This window comes from Anoplophora glabripennis, unplaced genomic scaffold, assembly GCF_000390285.2.
Source record: "Anoplophora glabripennis isolate ALB-LARVAE unplaced genomic scaffold, Agla_2.0 scaffold4, whole genome shotgun sequence".
In the NCBI taxonomy this organism is placed as follows: Eukaryota; Metazoa; Arthropoda; class Insecta; order Coleoptera; family Cerambycidae; genus Anoplophora; species Anoplophora glabripennis.
Genome location: NW_019416568.1, coordinates 1,904,735 through 1,923,465, shown reverse-complemented (window position 1 = coordinate 1,923,465; position 18,731 = coordinate 1,904,735). Strand labels below are relative to the sequence as shown.

General features: G+C 35.3%; 1 protein-coding gene across 1 annotated transcript in view; it reads right to left on the bottom strand.

Annotated features, from left to right (window-relative positions):
* Positions 1-244: 244 nt before the first annotated feature.
* LOC108917493 (discoidin domain-containing receptor 2-like) overlaps positions 245-18,731 on the bottom strand; it is a 59,514-nt gene continuing 41,027 nt past the window's right edge. The window contains exons 8-15 of the mRNA XM_023454959.1: positions 17,897-18,219; positions 12,322-12,430; positions 11,367-11,604; positions 9,971-10,408; positions 9,330-9,422; positions 7,433-7,574; positions 6,988-7,137; positions 245-3,008 (exon numbers count right to left, since the gene is read on the bottom strand). Coding sequence (XP_023310727.1) covers positions 2,856-3,008; positions 6,988-7,137; positions 7,433-7,574; positions 9,330-9,422; positions 9,971-10,408; positions 11,367-11,604; positions 12,322-12,430; positions 17,897-18,219 — 1,646 coding nt within the window. The 3' untranslated portion in view covers positions 245-2,855. The remainder of the gene's footprint in view (positions 3,009-6,987; positions 7,138-7,432; positions 7,575-9,329; positions 9,423-9,970; positions 10,409-11,366; positions 11,605-12,321; positions 12,431-17,896; positions 18,220-18,731) is intronic.

The following is an 18,731-nucleotide window of genomic DNA, read 5'->3' as shown; positions in this document are numbered from 1 at the left end:
TGTAATTGATATTTTATTGCAAATCTTGCAACAATTGACCTTCTTTTAAATTAAATGGAATTAACGAACATTTAAAATGTAATTTACAAGTAAATGGTTTCGAAACAGACCTGATATATCTACAACTGAATTGTAATTATCGTTTTTCTATTCGCCGAGTTACAGAAAAACTGCTGTGACATACAAATTCCGTCTAGTATTGACTTCGACAGAAAAAGAAAAAAAATACGAGGCAAATCTCAATCATTTATTTTCATTTGGTCCAAATCACCAGTTTGTAACAAATAATAGCTATGTTAGAGTCGTATCCAATGTACAAAAACAGAAAAGCAAGAGTTTAAATTTTAGTACATATTTACATCTTAAATCTACGTAAGGAGTGATATGAACACAACATATATCCATAGTCATTTGCGCTATAACTTCTTTTTTCAGTCGTTACACAGGCAGTATACATAATGGTAGAGCAAATAATGTATAAACGACTATTTACTCTAGAGTAGCAACAGCTTGAAATGAAATGATAAGGATGAATGGAAATTGTATTTAATTAAGTAAAGTGGACTATAATTCTACAATGAGCGACTGTATGTACATGCTTGACGAATATATCAATTACTTTATTATGTACAAAGCATTTAGAGTTGATAAATTAAAGCAATAACGAGTTTATTCACATAAACTGTAATTAATAATGCTTAGGTATTTTTAAAAGCTTTGTCCACTTTACGATGAAAACGAGTACTTCTGACAGTCCCCTTTACAAGGTATCTGCTATCACTTAAAGCGTTCTTAGGCCTATAAGGAAACACCAAAAATCTATTTACAATAATAAGCGAAGCTGAACGTCAGTTGGAGTGGGTAAGACAATAGTATGAATAAATAGGAATTAAAAACGATTATGGCGTTGAAGAAACCCCGAGTTTTTTTCTGGAATTGAAGAAAAATAATGAAATGTGTCCTGATAAAATATAGAACAAGGAAGCAGCACACTTTTAGTAATTTCTAGATTTTATTAATTCATACTTTGTCACCCTTGTATAATTATGTCCGTCTGTCGTAGAATACAAACAGTATAATTATTTTTTTACAAAAAAAAAAACTATAAATATATTCCATCGCAATGTGCAGCCCTATGTAAACAAATTAGGATTTAATGGAGCCAGTAATATTTAATAAAATGAATTATTGGTAGAATTCATTGGATATAGGTATAATTACACATTTTCCCGATACACCAGGCCTGAATTTCATAACATTTTAATAAATTCTGGTAGTAATTGGTAAATTAACTGTAATTCATCGTATACCTGTAGTACGTTGGGACAGCGTTTTGGTATTATACTAATAAATGTAACAGGGCGCAATTGCCTCCTTTATAAATGTTAAATTTGCTAAATTATTTATAAAATTTGGTTATTCATGAATGATCTCTAATTTAACGTTTCATTCGTGTATATGTAATTCTTTAAGGATAACATGCTTGTTTTCGAATTAACTTTCCAATTACAAGCGTTGCCAATTATCAATAAACAAAAATTCGTCGTATTCTAAAGCGCAGTCATGGCCAACTATTCAGTTTCAATAATACGATCAAAAATTACCTAAACACACGGAATGATGCACATTTAATCAAAACAAATGACTGATTTGTGCATTCGGCAATCGAGTTAAACGCGCAAAATTACGTTTGATTGGTGTTTATCGATAATAAAACCAACACTGCATTGAATTTAGGTTTTAATGGAGTGGGGGCAGGACTCAAATAAAAAAAAATAATGAAATATGTACGTATAAAATGAAGGAAAGAATCAAAGGCAGATACCAGGTATTTGCATTTGAATGGGTCCAAGGGACCATGATTTATCAATTAGAGCCATTGTTTTGTCTTACCATGTTCAATTTCAAAGAAAAAATGAAAAAGAAACTTCTCATACTAATTAGATTACTTCGTATCCCTTTCTCAAGTTGTTTTGAGTTTGATACGTAGTTTTTACATTGATTTATTGTCATTATTTTGCTTTAAACCGGGTTTTCTTACTTTGATTAAATTCTAGAATTTTATTCTACATTTTGACCATATTTTCCTTAAGAATAGGGCTGCAAATTGTTGCTATTCAACAAGTACATCTCCTAAACAATCCTTAAAGTTTTCTATAAGAGAACGTTCTAACACCTAGTTTGCTCTTAAGATTAAATTTATAGAAATCCATAATAACATACTCATAATTTGGGTTTCAGTTAATAGCAAAGATACATGGGTAAAAAGGCACCAAGCAGGCTTGTAAGCATTTTAAAATCTACAAATACCGATACAGTTCCAAAGAGCCCTTGACAATTACAGATTATCCAGTTGAGCAAACAACTTACAGTTACATTTCAGTACAAAAAGGGATCTCTAAAGGTTGAATCACACTGGTGGATCTCTCAAGGCCTACTAGAAATGTAGACCTCCACTTATAAAAAAGAGACGAAGGGAAAAGCATCAGCGTGATTCAGCCTTAATTAATAAGAAGACCTACTTATTCATCTACCATCTACAATTCGTTTAAAAACAGGTTCCATACTGGTACGTAGCAGATAACAGGTGTTAATTTATATATTTATATTTCAGAACAATCCATATAATAGTATCACTATAATTTACACATTTAGAATTATAACTGACCTAACCTCCACACAGTAAAAAACATTCGAACGACATTCCACTTTCGGTATTCGTGTAACCATCGTCAGATTACATATGGCAATTATAAAATTATCTGCAGCCGTTGTCACTTTTTCACTGTGTAGAGGTGGAAAATATCACGCAATTCATTCATTTTATTGTCGATAAAGGACATCATCAGTAGATGTCAGTGGAGGTCGGGGTTGTACCCCAGGTTCTTCCTCTGGAGGAACAAGTGTATCTCACGGAAGTTCGGCCTGTCGGATTCGTTTCTCTGCCAGCATTCACACATGAGATCGAAGATTTCTTTGGGGCAGTTGATTGGAGCGCTGAGCAGCATCTGCAAAGATTAATTGTATAAAAAATGAAGATAAAACTTGGTAATCGGCACAAACGACCTTTGTGTATATATAAATTGCGTACAGTAACGTTTTTGATAGACGTTGTGTATATTTTGTCGGTTCGGGAGGGATTAACCCAACTTTTTCCTCTAAGCTACCGAAAAGCTGTAAAAAAAATTGCCCGACCAACTCGCAACATACCGAATCCCCCCCGGTTTAATAAATACACACCAGCGATTTTTATGTCACTCAAACGCCGTGGATAATGGACTGCGTAATTCAATTTTACAGCTGAATCAACTAGATTAGATTTAATATGCGCGGGACAAAAAATAAATAGAGCGAACCAGCGTGCGCCTGTTGATAACAATTAAAATATGGCCCCTACATTGTACCACTGTTTTTAATGGAATATTCGGTTGACTATTATTTATTACCACACAGCAGTCGCATGGATTATGTATCTATAGACAGAAAATACTTTTTTTTTTTGTGGAAGTAATGGCAGTTACACACAGAACGATAAGTCGTAGCGACGCAACTACAAAAATCGATACAATTTATTCCATCCACATGACAGTTACCTGTACAGACGTAGTTGGATTAATATCGATTGCGTGAGAACACTGACCGATATTTGCATACAAAATGATCTGTGGTTGGGATATAGAAGAATTAATCTACGGATTCCATAACGGGCATATTGGAAACGCAAACAATAGTGGATACACACATTCCTGTTTGCTTTAACATATTTTAGGCCCAAACAAATTTGCTTAGGATATACGAGGGGGCCCGGCGTACACTTTGCTTACCTGGAAATGTACATAGGTCGTTCGGGATCGCGAATGGCCGTGTTGAATTTAGATAACGACCAAAAGTGCTGGAAAGGAGCCGGAATTATTGTAGTTGCAAAAAATTTAAATATTAGTCCAGTGGGCAGGGTTTAGAGGTCTATAAACCTTATTTTTTTTAGAAATGAATGGAGATATGTTACAAAACAGCACATTAAAATCGTTATAGACAAGGGCGGATTTGTTTTGAGGTGGATGTGCGAAAGGGCAAGCAAATTTTTTCTGGATTACCTTCAGTGTAACTCACATAATAAAAGTGTAGATCCCAAGATCTGGGCGAGGTCCGGAACATTTTCAAAATTGCAAAAATTTAAAAAACCTATTTTATCTGAGTTTTTTACTTACATCTTGGAACCTATGCATTTTGGAAGAATATTGAAGAGGAAAAAAGTTTTAGAATTGAATTTTGCACAATATACTTCTAAGTCAAAAATGTTTAAATTTATTACCGATGTTGCAAAATAGCAATAATTGATAAAAAAAGGCAAAATAATCAAATATTTTGGATATTTTTGTGGTAAAAAAAAACTTTAGAGTATAATAAAACAACAGATCAAATTTCATTAAAATTGGTTCAATAGTTTTCGCAAAATAATTTTTTGAACAAAATTTTGAAAAAATAATTTCGAATTTTCAAAATGATTCACAGTCTCAAATAAAGCACTAGATACTTGAAAAAATTTTTCACATAGAAAAGACCGCTCAACCTTTCAAATGGTTTTTGAAAAATTGAAATCGGTTGGTTAGGATGGCCACAGTAAATTTTTAAAGTTAACACTTTTTTTATTTTTATAAAATTAGATTACATTTATCAATTTGCAATTTAGTTCTTTTCAAAAATTATAATTTTAAAATAATATTTTCTCTTAATTTTTTCTGTATTTAACAAAAAAATTAATTTCCAAAAAAAAAATAATTTGTTTAAACAAAAATTATTTAAATAATTGTAATAATTATAACTAAATACATTCATATTCAGAGTGCTGAAATATATAAGTAAACAAATTTTTTCATGGAAAAAATGCAAGAGCAGGGTTAAAATATACTTTATTTAGAACAAAATACCTGGGATATCGCGAGATATCGGATTTAAAAAAAAAGAGCGAAATTGGTCCATTAGAAGCCGAGATTTTAATGAAATTTGGTGTGTTGTTTTATTATATTCTAAATTTTTTTTACCAAAATTAGAATGCTTTCGGAGTAATTAAAATATTTTTAAACAATTATCCAAAAAACTTGATTATTTTGCCTTTTTTTTCAACAATTATTGCTATTTTGCAACATCGGTAATAAATTTAAACATTTTTGACTTATAAGTATATTGTGTAACAAACAATTCTAAAACTTTTTTCCTCTTCAATATTCTTCCAAAATCCATAAGTTCCAAGATATCGATCGATAAAAATTAATCAAACATTATAAAAATACTCCGTATGTCAAGTATAATAAGTTCTCGAAAGCAGAATTTGACGGTAAAAACAAATAAAAAAAAATTGCGACGTAAATTGTTAATAACATTTTTTCCTCACTATGCTTATGCATTTTAATATATTCTATAACATAATTGTAGCAAATGTGTAAAAAATGTTGATGTTGTGGAAAAAGACCACAATCACGATGTTTTGAGCCCCCTTGACTGGATTATATCTTCGAGAGTTGAATTTAATTTATGGTTCTGTGTAGGATGTAAACGATGTTTGAGATAATCTATTTGTAGATTTTATTATATTTACTTCAGTTGATTTGAATCTCTAAATACGTATAAACTCATTGTGATAATTATTATTAATACTGTTTTTACAAAGATATACCAACTATGTAACTATTATCCATATTATGGATCACCAAACTCTTTAGGTAAATTTCATTTGGTTAAATAAATACACAAACGGTTTTACGCTTCAAATAAACTAAAAACATTTACAGTTTAAAATGGAATATTCATAATTGCAATACTGTAATTATTCTTTTGTAACGTTTTTTACATGAGTGAATATATTAATGTATGAAACGCAGCAATGAAAACTACTAATGCGAGTGGACGAAATAAATTTTCGACAATGAAACTAGTCGTTTTTGATTCTAGATTGCGAAATACTTATCGCTTTTGCACACACTCTTATAACTCTCTATTTTATGGCCCGCCAGAAGTCCTGATTTGAGTCCACGTAGTTTTTTCTACACAGGACTCTGAAAGATAAAGTAAACAAAGAATGACTTATATCATGTACGTTATGACCTAATATTATAATTATTATTATATGTACGTATTACTGCAATCAGAAAGAACAGGGAATTACAAAAAACAATAAATATGTATTTTTTAATTGTCCTCTGGTTACAAAATAAACAAGCAGAACTACAACAAAACACAACCAGCACTGTCATTAGATAAAATTAACACTGTGTGACAAGTATCTACCAAATCCACCACATCCACAGCTCACCTATTGAATTACTAATGGCTATGGCCCACGGAGCCTTCTTCTCTTGTTTATTTAAGCCCTAGCTTATACGATTTTAGTGCATTGGCTTCTCAATTTGCTTCCCATTCATAGCCACCCTTCCTAATCCGGAATACTTAACCTTGTATAGTGTTCACTCATCCGATTTAGGTGTAGGACAAGTTGCCTTGGGTTGCCCTTGCACGGAAAACGTCAACAATAGCCGGATTTAAGCCCTAAGTTGTTCGATAGGGAACTTGCTTTGAATGCTAATGTAGCACAGACAAATCGACGACGGTTACAATGAACCTATTTAGAAGTGAATCGGTCATTGATTTCTGACTCTATTCTCTAAATGTCGTGTACTTTAATTGCTTTATTTTCAATATTCAATGACATGTCAATGTTTTTATTTAAATTTTTTATGCATAAATCTGTCTACATTACAATATATTTAGAAATATTATTATAATTTAGCAATTTTCTTGGTCGAAAGATTAATCTCGAGAGTAGAAACGTTGCTCTGTCCCCTACCCTGGCAGTAACGTTACGGCTACGTTATTGCATTTTCCACTTCTGAGCGTCAGCGGAGATTTCTAGAGAAACGCCTGGAATAGAGCCATCAACTTGGCCGGACAGCAAGCGCAGACATATCTATCCAATATTAAAGGCGTACTCACGTGCTTCCCGTCGTTCTGGTAGAAATGAGTGACGTTCTCTACGACTCCGTCGTCGTTCAGCTCCTCGAAAGGCTGTTCCCTGGCGAAAGTCAGGATCTCCCACAGCAGAACGGCGAACGACCACACGTCGCTCTTACTTGAATACTTGCCCTGGAATCAAATTACAAGGTTATAGTAAATTACCTTCCTGAAGTGCAGCTGAGGATGTTGCCTTTGTGTTTCTCTTGCTTATCGTATCGTCAAGGAAGCGTATTGCTTGTGTCGTAAATTACGTGTATTAAGAATTAATGAAAAATGTATATTTTGGCTCGGCTACATTTTTAAGATACGCCGTCGCTGATGACGAGCATTCATACGATGCAAGTAACACTGGTATTCCCATCCCCTGCCGCATTTAGGAAAACATCGTGAAATTAATATTCGTAAAACGAAGATGTATACTTACCAAGAGGACTGTCTCCCACGCCATCCACCTGAGGGGCAAAGGTCGCGACCCCGCTATTCGACAGTAATCTGAACTGTACATCTGCCGATACGAACCCAGATCGGAGACCTTGATTTCGTACCTGCGGCCCACCAGGCAATTCCTGCAACGGGGATGTTTTAAAAATACATATACAGGGTGATCTAAAGTTAAGTAGCTGCATCTAAAGCTACTTTAGGTTAGCTTTGTACTTCTGCTTCGAATTTTTCTAGATATTTCAACGTATCTTGAAATGGTCAAAATGTTATTTAGTGTTTACATTTTTTGGGCTCTTTTTGGAAACAAATAAGTAATTTAGAACTGATTTTGTTCAAATTCTAGCCTATTTGTTTATTTAGTTTCGGGACGACCCTGCGTCATTATTGTCCGCCTCGAGCCTCGCTATTTTCGAGGAACATCCTGCGAGCGCCTCAACTTTCTCGACAGCACTCTTCTGAATGTCAACCCCTTCCCTGGCGCCCTGCGCCGCCCTCGCGCCCCATCTTGAGCCCGTTAAGGCGTCCGTTGCGTTTCCCGTCACGTCGCCAAAATTGTGTTTGCCACTTGCTCACGGCGTAGACTAATTAAATTCGCTGGAAAATTGGGCCATTTCGTTTCCCTTCAAACGTCCCGACAGGCTGCCGCATTGTTTATGCTCATAAATATGTAGTCGTTTAACGCGAAACGAATGGGCCGGGATTGGGGCAATATCGGGAATTATGGGGGCCGTATTTTACGACGCTCGGAAACAGCCAGCGGGCCCTGGTCGTTAGGGCATCGACGTTGGGCGCCGTATCTCGCGAAAATACAGAGCTATCCGCCATTTGGAGGTGACTTTGGGTGTAACCAAGCCAACTACTGCGCTCAAAAATTAGCGAGCAAGGTAAATTACATTGAAAAGATACTCTTGTCGATAGGATGTGTTTATATTTCAAGAAAATTGAAAAATATTATTTTAAAACACTCTTATATATCGCAATTGAAGCGCTTTTGGACATAAATTGTTGACACGAATTTTTTTTAATACTTTCGATGGCATTGAAACCATATAATAGTTATAAAATTGATTTTAATCGTATATTCACTCATAAATCACTGATACACATATTTTTCCATGTAAAACTAACACCTATAAAGACATAATAGACCAATAATTTACCGCCGATATCGATACATCCTTTTACAGCAAAACATGGCTATATTTTTTACCTTTAGGACAATTTTTTTATCATTTTATCACATCCAGTCATTCCGCAACATTGAACAACAAAAAAATTAAGCACGATCTTTAAAAAACAAACAGAAATAAACACATAACTGCGAACTATAAAGAAGTTATTAAACTATTCATTACAAATCTGGATCTAGTATCTCTAATACAACTGTAACACATGTTTTACATAAAGCAAATAAAGCTGGAGATGTAGCCGTGGAGAAAATGACAACTTGCAAAGGCAAGCTGAGGCGGGGTTGTCTCGCCCAAGCTTGCTAAAGTTTTAGACAGGTTTGCATATAGTTTGCATGTACAAAGCTACTCGTATAGTTTGGATACATATTACTATTATGCACTGTATTTGTCGGAGAGAAAAAAAGGCACAAATTCAGTTGGGGAACTCACGGAATAAGCCTTAAAACCCTTTAGAAAAGACCAGAAAATGATGGAAATGTAATCCTCGTCTTATGTCATACGTTATTTTTTTTACCTCACCAATATTTGCATTTTTTTTTTCAAATCTTAGTGTTATATTTAACTATTTTCAGCCTGTGTGCCACAGACCCTTCCATTCCCGAACATATTTGCCTGAACTTTCCTAACGGAATTTGAGTAAAATGCGTTCTCTCGCTGGAGGAGAGCTTCTCCAATATTTGCTCAACTTACCTAGCCGCCAGGTCCTTGTGCACGTATCTGAGCGACTCCAAGTACTTCATCCCCGAAGCTATTTGGGTAGCCATATAAATAAGGCATCCGTAGCTGAAAGAGAATGTCAGAAGTACAGTTTAAACAAAGTAGGCTAATTGCGATTTTACCGGCGCTAAGTCTGTCTCGTTCTATTAACCCCTTTCCGAACTCCCACTAGTCTAGCGTAGCCGCGAGCGTCCCAGCAATACTAAGCGTAGATTCAGATAGATGGCAAGTTCGGAATGGGGTTTGTTTTACCGAGAGATGCTTATACGTACGTTTGTTTGAAGGGGTTCTCGATCTAACCTACCGATATTACATAATTTACAGCAAAGTCAGAAAGCTCTGCTGTCAGCAGCAGAAAGGCTGCAGAGTTTAATTTACCTCCGGAAAAAAAAAACGATGCTGCAGGTAATAAACTAAAGCAAATTGATTAACTAGAAACTACATACAGGTCTAGACAGTTTTGTTTAAACTTGTTTTGTTGGAGAAAGGTTCATTCCCGATATAGTTGAAGTTGAAAAAATAAAAATAACTTCCCGCTACATCTCGGAAACAATTTTCTCGGACATTCCGTGTCTATAAGAAAGCTATGTATCCACTTAAAACAACATTCAAACCTTAAGGTGCTAGCGTTCGGCGCCAAAGGAGTGGCACTCTCAGCGACGTGGTCCTGCAGGAACTGACACAAGTCTCCCAGAGGCCCGTACTCCCTCACAGCGCAGATAGGCTCAGAATCCAGGCAGGCTCCCAGCAATCGCGAGATATTCCCGTCCTTCAGCCTGCCCAACGCTTTCACCTCCCTTCCGAATTCTTCCCTGAAGGACTCCGTCCTCAGGGTATGCACCACCACAAATTTGGAATCGGAGAAGGCGTTTCCAGGAGTAGTCATCACCTCGCAGAGGTGTACGTCGCCGAAATGGCCCTCGCCCACTTTCTCGATGATCCTGAGCTTGTCCCTAGGGAACTCCTTAATGGGACACTCGTCTTCGAAGGCGTCTTCATCGGCGTCTGGTTCTGGGCTCAGTGGAAGCATGAAGTGATTACTGAACTTGGACCTAGAAGCAACAATTTTTATGTCGTTGGAAGAATTATTGAAAGAATTGAATAAATAGACCATACTGCTGATCTACACCTTCGAAGAGTATCACAAACATAAATTGGTTTGAAAGTAAAGTCAGTAATAATTTTTTGGATGAAACACTTTAAAAAATTAGAAACGACACAATCATACATCATGTATTCTATTAGCTGCGAATTGCGAAGCCTCATCTGGCGATACCCTAATTTACAGTTGCTTCAACTCAAGTGGTGCCCGCACCGTATAGGAGCAAAAAAGTAAATCGATTCCCCAGAATTAAACAAGCGCTGTAATCTTTCTCCGCTAGCATTCCCAAAAGTTATATACGTTCTTTAAAACCGTCGGGCAGTCTCCCTCAATTTGCTAATTCCCGCTACACTGGAACTTCACTTAACTGGAAACAGTGGCTGGAATAGAGAACTTTAAAAACTTTTGTACAAGCAGCCGATATAACTTAGGAGATTAAGATCAAATGCTTCGGTTGGCATCGATAAATTTCTAACAAAGCTGCGAGTTGCAGTTCCTATAAATTCTTTAATTATTTAAGTAGCTTTCCTTCTAAAATGTTTCCTTATTTCTAGATAAGTTAGAACTAGACTGCAGCTAAGAGCATGGCGATGCATTTTCAATAAAGGCCTAATGAATTAATATTTTATACGATGGGTGATCAAAACGGTTATGTTTCTTTAACAACCATTCAAAAAAATGAATTCTTGGACATGAAAGGAATGCATATTATTCTTTTGGATAAGTTGTATAGAATATAACTTTTGCAAACGCCTTATCTATCCCTCCTTTTGGAAACCCAACCCTTAGAAAGATTCCATGCCATTTAAACTTAAGAAACCCGAGAAACAAAATATATATATTCAAAATCCAAACCGGCAGTATCTGATCAGTTATATTGGTGCTTATGCATCAGCTCCATCACTCACCTGCTCAGCACAGCTGACGGAGGTGACAGTGGAGGTGAGGGAGGTAACGGCAGAGGGTCGCACATGTCCCGCTGCATGTAGTAACCTTCCGGGGGCGGAGGTACCGGCGGCGGCTTGGGCAGGAAGTTGACTATCGGTGGCGGCGCTCGCGTCGACTGCGAGAATCCTTGGTCGGCCGTCGCGATGTTTAGCTGGTGTGCGGCCACAGAGTACTCTTGGCAGACGAGGTCGGGCACTTCTGGAAAAAATCGGTGATCAGAAATACACATAAGGAGGCGGAGAAGGCTGCGGAGAAAGTTGGAGAAACAAACTTGAAGAAGGAAAACAGAATATTCACGTCGGAAACCTTAGAAGATGTGAAAACTATAGTGAAGAAGAGTTCGAGAGACCTTCGAGTTGCGTCTTTGATACGATTTGAAGAAAAAATTGGAGAAAAATATTCAGAATGGAAAAATAAAGAGGAATAAATCACTAGATATATGAAGACGGGTCAAAAAATTTCAAGAACACATTTGACAGAAATTATATCTTTAAGTAATAGACTGTTGTTGTCTTTGGCTTCTTTTGAAAATTTTGTTGTTTCATCGGTTTCTTCAGAAGATATCCAAACCTAGATTTTCTGTTGTTGATTCTTAATGTTAGACGAACTACTGATGCGTTTATTTGAAGAAGAAATTCAAGAAAAATCTTGAAGAAAATGGGAAAATAAATACATACTATTTAAATATGTGGTAGAAATGTGGAGGAAAGTGAAAGAGCTCAAAGAACATTAAGCATTTATTCCTTTTGCATCAGACTGATATTGGTAATTTTATTTTTTAAGTTTTTATGAAGTGGTATTTACAAGGGACATCTGAAAATGTATATACGAGCACTAGCGACAAATCTGTAACCTTTTATTTCGGCTTCCCCAGAGTTTGGAGTTTCTAGCTATAATGACAGTAATAACACTTACCGGAGTAATCCGGACTTGTAGGGTGGATCGCCGGAGCCCGAGAGTAGAGGCTCGGCCTGCAGGATTCCACGTATAGGGTGGCTTTATCCCCCACATCATCCATTGTCATCTAAAAGAAGTTGAAGCGAAAGTTTATACAAAAAAATTTAGAAGGTGAAGAAAAGTTCTTATATTCTAGATGAGTCAGTTTTAGAAATACGTATTTGTAAAATATTCTATAGCACTTGATACACCTACAAAGAACACGTGCTTTATACAACATTATCTGCCACCAATAGCCGGCTTCTTATCTCCGCAAAATGTCACGGTGTGTTAATTTCCGGTGGAAGTGGCGGATTCCCGCTGCAACACCATTAAGATAACCCAATGGCCAGGTTAGGAGTCGCTTCTCCTCTTTATGCACAATCTTATCTGCGAATGTGTATTAAGATGCTTCGCGCGCTATAAACCAGATTAGAACCGCGGAAAATGGATATTATTTAGTGTTTCGATTAGCGGAATAGGAAACGTTAACAAGTGAGTAATGGCTGCTACAAGCCCAAGAACTATAGTTTAGGCTTTGATTTACCGGAAACTATTACTTAAAAGACACTAGAACCTGTAGAATTCGTAATTCTAGCAACTGTGTGAGTATTAACGCAGCATTTCGATAAAACTGTTGAGATTTGGTGTTTTGAAAATAAAATTGTCTAAAATTATGCAAAAATATCTGTGAAATTTCTAGCAATAAACCAGTGTTTTACATTTTCGTTTCTTAAGACTTTCATTGTGAAGTTATCCTAAATGGGGGAACTATATTTCCAATAAAAACATGACTTTTCTTTGCAGGCAGACGTGAGCTAGAAAGCTTATTAAAAATATACCATTTTATGCAATAAGACCTAAGCGCTTGTTATTCCACTGGGGGTTTATTTATTTTTAGAATCACGGATATACAGTTACGATTATTTTTACAACTGTATAAATTTAATTCAATCCAGACTTCGCTATTTTATTTATATGGATGAACTGCAGTTATTCATTTAAGCACAGTTTTATTGGTAGGAGCTGAATTAGTTTGTTTTTGAAAACCTATTTATAGGAATTCAATCAACGTTGGACTAGAGTAAAGGTTGTCTAAATATTTTCATCTCGTTAAATAAAATATTTGTTTTCGTTTACGATCGTAGGTCTCTATATTTGTTTTTCATTTCTTAAGTTCGATAGTGCTCTATTCTATTAAGAACATTAAATTTTCACATTGTCAGGCTTAAGTAGCTCTATTAGAACCTTAAAAAAGTCCCACAAAGAAGTGCGTATTTCTAAGACAAAAATAGCTAAAAATTATATAAATTTTGGTCTGAAATTGTTTGTAATAATTAAAATTTTTTTTTGTATAAATGCATAATTACAGCTACTACTATTTCTCTGTATTAATATCTACATTTAGTACCTTCCAGAACTATGCTAATATTCTTAATTACCAGTAGCATAGACATTCGGGGTCAGCCCCTTTTTTTAAACGTAAGGCCTATGAGTTTAAGAAAATATATTTAAATATTCAAATTTTCCTATTTTCTAAGATATTACAGCAAAGGACAGGACACAACTAATACTGTTGAAAATGTTATCACCGCTGTTCTTGGTGGTGAAAATTCGAAATATTTGGAATTATTCAATTTTCGTAGTTGAAAACATACATAGGTATTTTATTTTCGAAACCGAGAGAGTTGCACTAATAAAATTTGCACGGAACATAGCTAATACAATGCGGAACATCGCTTTAATGTTGAAAATGTTGTCACAGGCGTTCTTGGTGGTGAAAATTCGAAGTATTTGGAATTATTCAATTTTCGTGACTGAAAACATACAGGTATTGAATTTTCGAAACAGATACTAACCAAATTTGGACAGGACATAGCTAGTACAATGCGAAACATCGCCTTACTGTTAAAAATGTTGTCACCTCCGTTCTTGGTGGTGAAAATTCAAAATATTTGGAATTATTTAATTTTCGTGGTTGAAAACATACACTGGTATTTATTTTCGTAACGGAGAGAGTTGCACTGATCAAATTTGCACAGGACATAGCTAATACAATGCGGAACATCGGCTTAATGTTGAAAATGTTGTCACAGGCGTTAGATGCACTAACCATAAACATGTANGAAACCGAGAGAGTTTCACTAATAAAATTTGCACAGGACATAGCTAATACAATGCGGAACATCGCCTTAATGTTGAAAATGTTGTCACAGGCGTTAGATGCACTAACCATAAACATGTACTTTTTTGCTTTACGATAAGAATTTTAATTTACTGTTTAACATACATTGTTGTGACATTAATGAAATTAATAGTAATTCGACTAACTGTAAGAATCCTCCCTTTATTTCCTAGGAGGACTCAAATATTAAGTACCTCAGGGTACTGTTTCGAGGCCCTTTATTTTCCAACTATTTATAAATGATATTTCAAAATATTTAAATGAAAATTTGGCACGATACTGATATGTAAAGACGTAGAATACGTCAAAATAATTTGGGTACAGCAGAAAACGTAGTACATAAAGTAAATTTGCAATACAAAACAGATACTTTGTTATCACTTACTGCAGCAAATAGGTACCTTTTCTTGCGACTTTGCTATTTTAGCCATCTAAGTTTAAGGTAAGCAAAATTTAATAAATTTCGTCTCAGGTGGGTATTACTCCGATAAAAGTTTTTCATCAATATCAACTTATCTTACATATCGCGCCGGGTAATACCCTAACATCGGCGTGTGCTTAGTACACACGGCAGCGTAATTCCAGCAAATTAATTTTCACTTTAAATTAAGCTCCTACGAGTAGCAAACGCGATCAGCACGTTATATAGTTGACGGCGGGTATATTTGTGTTTATTAATTTCGGGGATTACGTTAACTTGACGAAGCCGGCCGCTTCATCCAATATTCCGCCTCAGCGATTTGGGTAGAGGGCGGTGGGATCGCCGGGATTTGGCCGGATATGTGTGGGATTTGCTGTATCGCAAAAACTGCTCTTGGATTAGAGCCTACGAATTAATAAGGGGGTATCAGAGTTATTTGGCGCGCTTTTGGACGGCGTTTTGCAAAAAGTCGAATTAAATTTGTTTAAATGTGGGTTTGCGGGAGGCGTTTTTCCGGAGGCCCGTTCGGGACCTGATCAGGGCTCTCTGTTGGTGCAGGATTAATTCTAATCTAGAACGAGCAGAGGTTTTACGAACAGAACCTTTAGAGTTTCTAGACAATATAGTCCAGTTACTCAGGGTTTCTACCTCCGAATTCTTTATAACTGAACCGATTGACGTGAAATTTTGACTGAATGTGGGGAATGCCTCAAGGAACAAAACTTATATAGTGCCGAAGTGTGCTTTTGCCCTGGGGGTGGTTCCCACCCCTTCTTGTGGGTGGAAATTTTTACGCCCAAAATAACCAAAGGAATCGATAGGGGAGTCAATATTAAGTAACAAATGTCATATAAAGTTTTTTGGATAATCCAATACATTCCGAGTAATTCGTCATTGAAAAATGTTGATTTTTTACTGAAAAAGTGCTTGTTTTCGGACAGTTTCTTGCAAATAACTCTGAAACCAATGGATTTAACGAAAAAGTTGTAATGAACAAAAAGAAAGGTAATAAAAAACAAATCTAAAGGCATGATTTTGTTTTTCTCTAATTGCAATATGAACTGAGTTATGGATTTTTAAACATTATTATATGTTACCTAAAGACCAAATTGGATCCAGCTAACGTTAAATATCGCCAAAACCATAAATATTAGGAAAAAAAACTATCTGAACCTTTTTTAAAGTACTTTGAAAAACCTTTAAAATGAGCTGTTTTAAAAGTCTTTAGAATCAAAATTAACGGAAATATGGTCGAAATAACATGATAGTCTTATTTTTTTTTAAGAAAAAAGTAATAAACAAATCAGTGCCTTTGGCGACAGAATTAAAATTAAATGTAATCCATTTACAGATTTCTTCATTTATGTTCTAAGAATATGTTCTGGGTCTTTGGCTCACTTACAAAGCATGATTTCGTAAAAAACTTAATTTTTGAAAATATTAATTATTTAAAAAAAATCGATTTTTATGCTGTAACTTAAAAATTAAAGAGTGTACGAAAAATATACAATAGTAAAATAATTTAGCTTTATTTTCTCTGAAGATTTTGCTTTTTTTTATTCCTCTAAAATTAATATTAATCGAGATATCGCCATTTTTAGTTATCATATGAATGAGAGAACCACCCTTTTCGAGCCCTTTAAACCCTTCAAACTTAAAAATGAAGGGCTTAAAAAAGATCAATTCAACAGTTCACGTAGCCCTTACAATTCCCTGCAAAATGAGCCTTTGTGCGATTAAAAATCTTAATAAATTAAGAAAGTTATCGTCAAAAAAATAAACACGTACCTATATAGGTGATAATTTTAGGAAAATGTTGGTCATACAAGAATTTTGAAGCATTTAGATCTTTTTTGTATGTATATACGTATTTAGTATGTGTATATTCGAATAAACCAGTACTATATTATAATACACACTATACTACACACACGTACATACACCACACAATAATAATAATAATAAGAGAATAGCAGTGACAACGAATAATCATTTACAAATAATTATAATGTTTTTTTGTATTTATTATTATTAAAGAGGAAAATAAAAGTTTATAAATGTAAGGGGTAATTTTTAAGGGTTGAAAAGTTGCAATCAATTCAAAATGATTTTATAAGAAGGGAATAAATGTTTATTTAATACGAATGCACATTTAAAATGGTTCTAGTCTTTCAATAATATTTTTTCATTTTATTTACGAAACAAGGGGTATTTTTCAAGGGTTGAAAAGTTGCAATCGATAAAAAAGATTTTTTAATCAAGAAATCAATTTTAATTTAATAAAAATGCATGATTAAAACGTTTCAAGTTGAAAAATTTTTTTTATATTATTTTCATCCAATGGGTGGTTTTTAAAGGTTTTGCTGGGTTGAAAATTTGGGATACATTAATTTTCATGTTAGGTAGCACATCAAATTACTCATACTGCATAAATAAAAAGGATTTGATTACATAAAATGTTTAAATTTGTATTTTTTCTTTTTTCTCCAATAAAGGGTGGTTTTCACCCCTTAAGAACAAAAAGCACGCCTAGCGCATAATAAATTTTGAAGTGGAGGGTAAGATGAGCCTAATTCTAAATTTTGAGAAAAATCTATGCAGTTATAAAAAATTTGGAGGTATTACTATATTTTCAGTTACAGTAACTGGGCTAATATTTTAGTTTCAGTAGAGAAGCTTTTGAAATTGTAAATATTGTAAATTTCACTAAGGTTTTGAATACAGATTTCAATCGCGTTAACGTAACGAAAATTACAAAACCAACGGTACGCAAAATTCGCTGATGTTTTGAAAAGAAATAAATCTAATAGTTTCCAAGCGCTGCCATACTTTCATTGATTATTTTATAAAAAAAATAATCTATGAAAACAGTTCTGAAGCATAAAGATAACGCGGATACATACAAGCTTATCACTTTTCTGGACACGCACAATAAAAAAATCACCAACCTTCTCACTTTCGAACCTCTTCAAGTCGTTCCTGATCACCGGAATCACAGACAGACCGGCCGCCGCCTTGAGTCGTTGATTCCTGAACACTATGAAGACGATAGCCGCCACTAGAACGAGTATCACAACCGTGAGGATGCCTATAACGAAGCCGATGTAGTGCTTGGGTTCCTCTTGCGTCCCAGCCTTGGTAGAAGGTCCCACTACGCTGTCTGTCGCCTTGGAAGTGCTTTTAACCTCGTCCCGCTGCAGGGGGTACTCCCGACCGGATTCCGGAACAGGAACATCTTCCTCTGAATCAGTGAAGTTACCAGAGACAGTTACTGGAATAAAATTAATACGTTTTAAGTTATTTTCTCAAATTTATTGATTTTAATCTCGTGTACGTTCATACAGAGACGAATTTACCACTAAATCAATGAAAAAAATTGCCCTAACTTTCAATTTTGCCGTACGGGATTTATCACCGTAGGTTTATCTTCCGGATAATGCAAATAAGCCCTATACAGTCCCTCGGAAAGAGCGACACTCCGGGTGATATTCGGCGGCCCGAAACTTCAAGAGTCCTCCGCCAGCCGATGGATCTTTAAGGTGAAATCTCGGCAGGCCCGGGCGAGGTCCTCTAATCTCTCGACCGTCCATAATCAACGGAATGACTTATTGTTTGCCAACGCGAAATGCTAATATTAATCTCCGTCGGGTAAATCGCAGCGTCACGCACAAAATGAACCGCAACATCGCTCGTCTCGATTTTCCGCGCCTTTTTCTTCCCGGGCTTTCTCCGGAGCGGGCTATTTTCCGCTTCGTTTGCTCCGATTCATTAAATGGCGACATT